This window comes from Nanorana parkeri, unplaced genomic scaffold (assembly GCF_000935625.1).
Source record: "Nanorana parkeri isolate BGI_ZX_2015 unplaced genomic scaffold, ASM93562v1 scaffold3726, whole genome shotgun sequence".
NCBI lineage: Eukaryota > Metazoa > Chordata > Amphibia > Anura > Dicroglossidae > Nanorana > Nanorana parkeri.
The window spans coordinates 11926-19975 of record NW_017309994.1 but is presented as its reverse complement, the minus strand read 5'-3'; the positions used below and the strand labels follow the sequence as shown (position 1 = coordinate 19975).

The following is an 8050-nucleotide window of genomic DNA, read 5'->3' as shown; positions in this document are numbered from 1 at the left end:
ACATGACTGGCCGCACAGAGTCCTGACCTCAACCCCATAGAACACCTTTGGGATGAATTAGATCGGAGACTGCGAGCCCGGCCTTCTCCTCCAACATCAGTACCTGACCTCACAAATGGTCCAACATTCCCATAGACACACTCCTAAACCTTGTGGACGCCTTCCCAGAAGAGTTGAAGCTGTTATAGTGGCAAAGGGCGGAGCCAACCCAATACTGAACCCTACGGACTAAGACTGGGATGCCATTAAAGTTCATGTGCGTGTAAAGGTGTCCCAATACTTTTGGCAATATACTGTATATCACTATGTAACTATGACAGAATTGTGTTTTCCATGTCATAGGATACACAATGGGTTACGGTTTGTTAGTGACGCAGAGAAGATCGCTGGACATATTGTATATTATTATAGATCAGAATATATTATCTTATCCATATAGGAGGAAAACAATCCGACAATCGCGTTCTTAATAAAGGAGACGGAATGCCTGAAATCTGAAGATATCAACTTGGAGGAATGTGACTACAAGAAGGACGGGGTGAGGACATACAGCAACGTAGACATTTTATAGGATAACTCCGGCCACTACTTATGTTTGCTTTGCTTTTAATACAATAGGGAAGAGTTTCATTGTTGGTGTCACTGAAAACTGCCGGTTTATAAACTGGATACATCCTAAATATAGAGCCATTTATCCAACTGTCCATCCAGAGACGTCGGTTTATAGATCAGATGTATTCCAAATATTGAGCCATTGGGGTGGAATCTGGGGGCCCTCTTCGTTCTTAAAGGGGGTTTCCAGATTTCGATTAGGCCCCCCACAACCACCAGGCCAGGGCTGTGGGGAAGAGGACTTTGTCCCCCTCAACAAGGGTACACAGTGTTTTGCCAGGGGGTGCCCCCATGTTGAGGGCATGTGGCTTGGTAGGATACAGGAGAGGAAGGACTGCACACTTGGCTAACCCCACGCTTCCTTTTCTGGCCTGCCAGGCTGAAAGCTCGAATAAGGGTCTGGTAATGGATTTTGGGAGGAGGAACCCAGATAAATTTTGACTTCACTTTCGCCTGTAATTGCCGCATTAGCAACTTAGAAAGAAACCGGAAGGCCATTGTATTTCGCTCATGTTAGCTTTCCTTTAAGATGGAATATTTGCATTTGATTTTCCAGGAGGTGAAGGTCTGTGGATTGTACCCGGAGGAGAGGGAGACCTCAAAGACTCTGAAATGTGTCGGCCTGACCAAGGTAACGCCGACCACCAGTCAGGATTATTCATATCTTATGTTATGATGTCATATCTTCTCTGTCATTTCTTATGAAACAGACAGGTCCCCTTTAAGCGTGGGGAAGGGAGTATGCATATAAAATGTCCTCCACATGGTCCCAACAGTCCCTGACATGCAGAAAAATTCAACCATGTAGCACTCCTGTGTGGTTCCGCTGCCTCCTCTGCACCTCACTGCAGCTCAAATAGATGAAACTTGGCATCCATTGCTCCCCTGTGATCTCTTCTTCAGCCACTTTGCAGAATATTTTTAGTTCATTATTATTATTATCATTATTATTATCATACAGGATAGTTCGTTATATTATTTACCACTCAATTCTGCAATCGCTTATTGCATTTTTTTGGGGTGAATCTTGAGATATTCTTTAAATAAAACTTGTCACCATGCATAGAAATTATTATTTTTTCACTTCCATTGTGACTGTGAACTTGCTAGAAAATCTGAATACTGGAGGAAGAGTCAGTTCCTTAGCCCAGCCCCCTCTCTCCGTGCACTTCATAGCATTCTCCTCTTCTGGGGGGTGCCTAATTACTGTCTATGCTGGCCCAACTCTTCCACCCCTCCCCTCCCTATATAACCATCTATTACTACTATAGAGTGTCACTAGAGTCTGCTGGAGCTGCTGGTATCACATCCAAAATGGCGGGGTAGGCCATTCTGGGTAGGCTACCCTCCCCCACTGGGTAAATGACAATGATATGAATAATGAACCGGAACATTTGCATAGATTTCATGTAAATAAAACCAGCGTGTGATCCCTTCCATATTTCTTTCAGAATTCTCGCACCAAGCGAGCCGGAGGTAAGAAGGAGTGCAAAGATTATTACTGTAGACTGCTCACGAAACTTGGATCCCGCGGCCACATCTCAGGCGTCGATCTCTGATCATCGCATGTCGCTCAGCAGTAACGCACGCTTGAAGGGGCATTCCACCTGAAACTTTCTTGTAGCTCCTTTGTCAGATACGATGCTTTATGTTTCGCTACAATTCAGCTGAAAAGTTCTGTACATTGTATCACATGACGCAAATAAAATGAAAGCTTTGGCCTCTGAACTGTTTTGTTATTGACATCGGGGATATGGTCAACCAGAGGGAGCGGCCGCACTCCGACGGCATCAGCGTTCAATAAAACACAGAAGATCCGCCCAGACCCTCCTCACACTGATGCGTTTCATCGGTACGGCGAAGCCTTTTCCAGGTGAAATGCGTCAGTGGGGAGGGTCTGGTTGTTCTTAGGCAAAATGTTTTACCCATCCCCCCCTTTAAGAGTGATCACCCTTTTGGCATGACTGCTGGCTCTTATTTTTAGCTATTGATTCCCACTGAGCATTGGCAGTTGCTCCCGATCATGTGATCACTAAGCTATGTTATCACATGCAGTGGGGAGGCTTCACTGAAAAAGTGAGAGCCCCCAGATAAACACCTTCAGCCTGCAGCGCCATCTGTTCAACACTGTAATTGTCAGATACAATCAGGGCTGGATTTACTCTCTGCTGCCCCAAGGCCAGATTCCTCAATGCGCCCCCCTACCTGCCAAACCCCCCCATGGAGAATGGCAACCAGATGGTTGGGGCAGCAGGGTTGGTTTACATTTTTTTTTGTATTTTTTCCTTATTTTTTTACTTTTTTATCACTTTTTAAATTTAAACAATTTTTTTTTTTACTTTTTTTAAACTTGTATGTATCTTATCTTTACATTTTTAGAATTTCTTTATTAATTTGTAAAATGTTATAATTGTTTACATTTTTATCATTATTTTTTAACCATTTTAAATGTAATTATTATTTCTTATTATTTTTTTTACATTTTTTAGAAATTTCTATTTAATTTATTTTTTACCTGTTATTCTATTTTTTGTTTTTTATTTTACTTTATTGCTAACTAGCCCCTGTGTGATGGCATTTGTACTGTGCTGGAACTCCTGTGACAGCTGAGATGGGAAGGCTGCGAGTGCAGCTCTCCCCTCTCACTGTTTACACGGAGCAGAGCGGAGAATGGACGTTCTCCGCTCTGCTCCCTGCTCTCCATCATGAGCTACCTTGCCTTGGTCACGGGTCCCCCAGCAAAGTGGGGGACCTTGAAAACCATGGCGAGAGGGAGGCGGCCAGCGGAGAGAAAGGCAGCCGGAGATGGGTGCGGACCATGAAGGGGGGGAACGGACCTGCAGTATCATTACAAATGATTTCTGTGGCATCGCCGAGATCACTTGTACAAAGCAAGTGGTGGCTTCCCCGCGCTACATTTAGCCCTGCTTGCCCGAAGCAGGGCTAAATGTAGAAAAAAAAAATATTCGCCTGGTGGCTGTGCTGCCCCTCTACTCCCTGCTGCCCGAGGCCAAGCCTCAGTGGCCTTGTGGGAAATCCGGCCCTGGGTACAATAACAGTTTTGAAAAATAATAAATTAAATTGTTTGTAAAACCAAAATCAAAGTTTCTGTATGTTTGGGGCCATGACTCACTGTATACAATTCTCTCAAGCAAATCTTATTGTGGATCTGTTTGCAAAGTTTCTTCCCTGGAGATCCTGCCAGTAACAGCACTTACTTAAGGCCTCATTCACACTGATAGGAACCGGCCCGTACAGATTCGTGTGGGGTGCACGGCCGTATCGGGCCGCTCCCGGGAAGGACAGGTGCTGCATGTGATTTGTACGCAGCAGCCTGTTCTTCTCTATGGGAGCATGCCGCCGTAAGCTCACCCGAACTGAACATCCGTGCGAGTGTCCGTACTCGTACGCAGATAGGATGGATCTTGTCCTGTCTGCGTCCGAGCACGGACACCCGCAGTTCGGGTGAGTGTATGGCTGACATTGCTAAGCCGCTGCCGCACAATTTGCTGCAGTGTTGTCAGCCCGCCTTGTGAATCCTGCAGACCTGATTGGCACCCAATGGCCAACTAAAGAAGCTCCCACAGCAGGCTGACAACGTTGCTGCTAATTGTGATATTTGAGATCTTTCGATGTTTGAGGGGGTGTCACCGCAGCACCCTTCATTCATAATGTATTGACGTCATCATGTTAGTGCGCTCTCTGCATCTCTGAGGACTGCCCACTAATGGAGGAGATCAGGAAAGGAAGAGGACCCTGAGTGTCATGAGTAGGGTTGCCACCTGTCCAGGATTCACCCGGACAGTCCGGGTTTTGAATGCTGTGTTCGGGTTTCATGGCAGCAGAAACCCAGACGCAAGATGTCAGGCAGACACGGGCAACCAAAATTAAGATTGGGGCTACTGGCCCCCCACTAAAAACAGTCTCAACTGTGATATTTACATAAGAATGGGTGGTGCTAGTTACATATGAATAAGCCATGACTCATTCTCCCCCAAAAAATGTCCGCTCGTCGCTAGAGTGTTCGGGTTTCACTTGAAGAAAAGGTGGCAACCCTATGTCCAGAAGACATGGGAAAAGCTAAGTACCACATGAGGAGGGGGGGACCTGTGGGGAGGGGGAGCATGGAGCCCAGAGTTGTGCTTTAAATAAAGTTTTATGTATATAATGTATAAATTATTACAATTTTGGTTCATCATAGAAAACCTACATGTAATATGGCAACACTGCCAACATAAAGCCATGCGTTTCAGAGGCACCGCGAACACGGCTGGAGTGCACTGCGGTCACATTGCAGAATACTATGGGGCATTTTAAAGGCCAGTGTCACCCAACACCCATTATATTTCGATAGTTGAATCATCCGCAATCTTCCTAACCCAGTGGTAGGAACTACCCTATGATGGTTTGTGTCTCTTCCCCTCCACAGAAGGAGCGAGACATAGGCATATCTACTAGGTAGTGGCCACAGCGTATTTGGAATTCTCTCATTGAGGACTCACCTTACTCGGATTTATTTGCCACATGCCAAATGCAATGATTTTTTGACAGTTACTTTTTGTCCGTCAGGACTTTTGGCTCTCAGCAGCACAAAAACACTCCAGAAAAAAATTATGCACATGTTTGTTCATTTACTCATATGGCAGAAATTCTAATGTGTGGATGTGGTGGATGGCTGAAGACTCCGCACCTGAAGATGTCAGCTCCAGCAACGGGGGTTCACAGACGTTGCATCGCTGGAGTAGAGGTATTTGCGGAGTTTAGGGAAGCTACAGTAGGTTGGGGCACAAAGGCTTTTCCGGCAAATAATGGTAAGGACAGCCATCTTGTGGTGTCTCTGCACTTAGAGAAGACTTACATTTTAAAGTGGAGTTCACTTTAAGATGTTAAGAAATGTCTTGGACAAAGTTGCAGAATAAGCAGGTCCTGTTTACCCGATATTTCAATACCGATGAAGAAACGCAGTTACAACACCGGACCACCATTACTTCCTTGAGGTGTTTATGCAAAAAAACCTGCACAACATTTACTTTCTCTGCAAAGTGCCAGAAATATTTAAAGGAGAACTATGAGGGGAGTGATTTTCACTCAGCCTCATAATCTGAGCCGACCTGTGACAATGAGACTGACACAGGTCGGCTCAGTAGATCGGGAAGTGAGCGAACACATACCGGCGTTCGCTCACTTCTCAATCATCACCCTGCAGAGAGCATGTGATCCTTAGGAGAACTATGGGGAAAAGCACTGACCCCATAGTTCCCCTTTAACATTTAAAGGGGATTTCCATTATAAGTTGAACTCCCCCACTGCAGCTCCATAGGCTGAAACGAACTTATATCTGTAATTACAGCTTTTACCTTTATTGGCACCTGCTGGTATAGTCGGGTTTTTCAACCCTTCTTGCAATGCAAAGTCCTTTCAGTAGAGTTGATGTTACAGGCAGTCCCCGACTTACATACGACCCCTACTTACATACGGAGGCCATTACTGTACAGCAGTGGTAGTTGTAATGCTACCGCACTCATGCAGACGAGGAGCGCCCGCCTTCTTGGGTCTGGTTTGTGGTACTGTACGTACATTACAGGAAGTTGGCTCTTGTTAGACGGGCAGACGTGGGGTGCCCGCCTCTTCTTCCGGGGTCACTGTGAGGTTTTTCCTGCTGTCTGCATCCTCATTAGAAAGAGATAAACTCACTTCCTGCCCTTGAGACAACAGGAAGTGAAAGGAAATCTACCCCTAGGAAGGGAAATTCACTCCTGTAAGAATTATCATGGGGAAAAAGGTGTCTCCACTGAAGCTTTATCACCAATCCTTGTTTCCACGACACCTCAAAATTTAAAAAATCCAATTGTCACAGGGACAGAAAGTGAGGTGAAATCTTCTGAACACGGCACACACAGCAAAACAAACTTTACAAGGGAGTAAACTAGTGGTTCTCAACCTTTCTAGGGCCGGGACCCCTTGGTAACATTTGCCAATTTGTGGTGACCCCCTAACCGTAATTTAGGGATGGACCAATACTAGTATCTGTGTGGGCTCTCAGGAGGCTATGCGGGCTCTCAGGTGGCTAGTGGGACTCTCTGGTGGCATCCAGTGTGGCCTCTGTGGTGCCCAGTGCGGCCTCTGTGGTGACCAAGCACTCGCCTCCCCTCACTCCTGCCTGCTCCCCTCTCTCTGATGCTCTCCGGCTGCTGCAGCGCTATCTAGGAGAACTGACACTGCCGGGCTAAGAGGAGGCCTATAGCAGCACAGGTCGCGACCCAAAAGCGGGTCGCAACCCACAGTTTGAGAAACACTGGCGTAAACCCTTCCCTATTCTATCCAAAACAAAAACAAAAATTTAGGGCTGGAGTTACACTTAAAAAATGTACCTGTTCCAACTTACATACAAATTTAACTTCAGAATAAACCTACAGAACCGATCTTGTATGTCACCCGGGGACTTCCTGTACTGCAAAATTGGCAACACTCTCTTGAAGAGTCTCCATTTAGCTCAATGACTTGCTTAGGTGAAATGTACTCGGAATAAAAAATGAAAGCCCGTGGCACCCTTCCCAACCACCTCAATCACGTCTTGCACATTGACTCCAACAAATGTTGCCCATTTGGGGAAATTTTACCAAAATGTCACAATTTCAGCCACGATTTTGGGGAATTCTGCTCTTCCGTATCCATCACTAGAGATAAAAGAAGAAGAATGTTTAGATGCCGTGTCAAAGTTTAAAGGATGCCAGAGAAGACGGGTGTTGGGAAGTTTCCAAGATCCTAACTCAGAATTTTTCCGTGTGTTCCTCCTTTATTTAAAACGTGTTACCCTACACACAAGCCGTGACCGAGAATCTGGTTCTCTGTGTGAAGGACATGGAAGGATCGGGGAGGTGGTGTAAGAAACGTCCTCTGCCAGTTTTTATTTTGTGATGCAACGCCGGGCAGGCGGAGGATGTAGAAATCTGGGCACCGAGTTCACTGTATAAAAACATGTTGTCACATCTTCCGGGAAGAGAAGGGGACGCTATACAGGTGACACTACACAGACCCTACACAGACCATCCCTACACACAGTCCTCCACAGACAGAGGACAAGATGAAGGTCTGGCAGTGTGCGCTATGGATCTCCGCTCTCACATTGCAGGCGGCTCGCTCTCAGTCTCCGGATCGGGAAGAATGGATCAAAGAGGCCTTGGACCTCTACAACCAGAGGGAAGATGGAGAGTTCTTCTTTAAATTCCTGTCTGATCTCCCGGCCGCCCCCCTGGAGGTACAGTATGGATGTTTTATACTTTTCTTACCCAAATATGTCGCCTACAATGGTCGGAGGGCAGTACTGTAGAGCAGACTGAGACAAAGCAATAAACAGTGTAGCTACAGATGTACACTGTGTGTGTAGATAGATAGATAGATTAGACAGACAGATAGATTTTATATATATATATATATA

At 45.8% G+C, this 8050-nt stretch overlaps 1 protein-coding gene across 2 annotated transcripts in view; it reads left to right on the top strand.

The window, feature by feature from the left end:
• The window catches only part of LOC108803435 (cathelicidin-2-like), a 20654-nt gene that overhangs the window by 840 nt on the left and 11764 nt on the right, over window positions 1–8050 (top strand). The window contains exon 1 of one of the 2 annotated variants that reach the window (XM_018575276.1): window positions 7654–7870. The exons of the other annotated variant lie outside the window; for it this stretch is intronic. Within the exon in view, the coding sequence (XP_018430778.1) occupies window positions 7697–7870 (174 nt within the window). The 5' untranslated portion in view covers window positions 7654–7696. Of the gene's footprint in view, window positions 1–7653; window positions 7871–8050 lie in introns of those variants that run through there. 2 annotated transcript variants of the gene reach the window in all.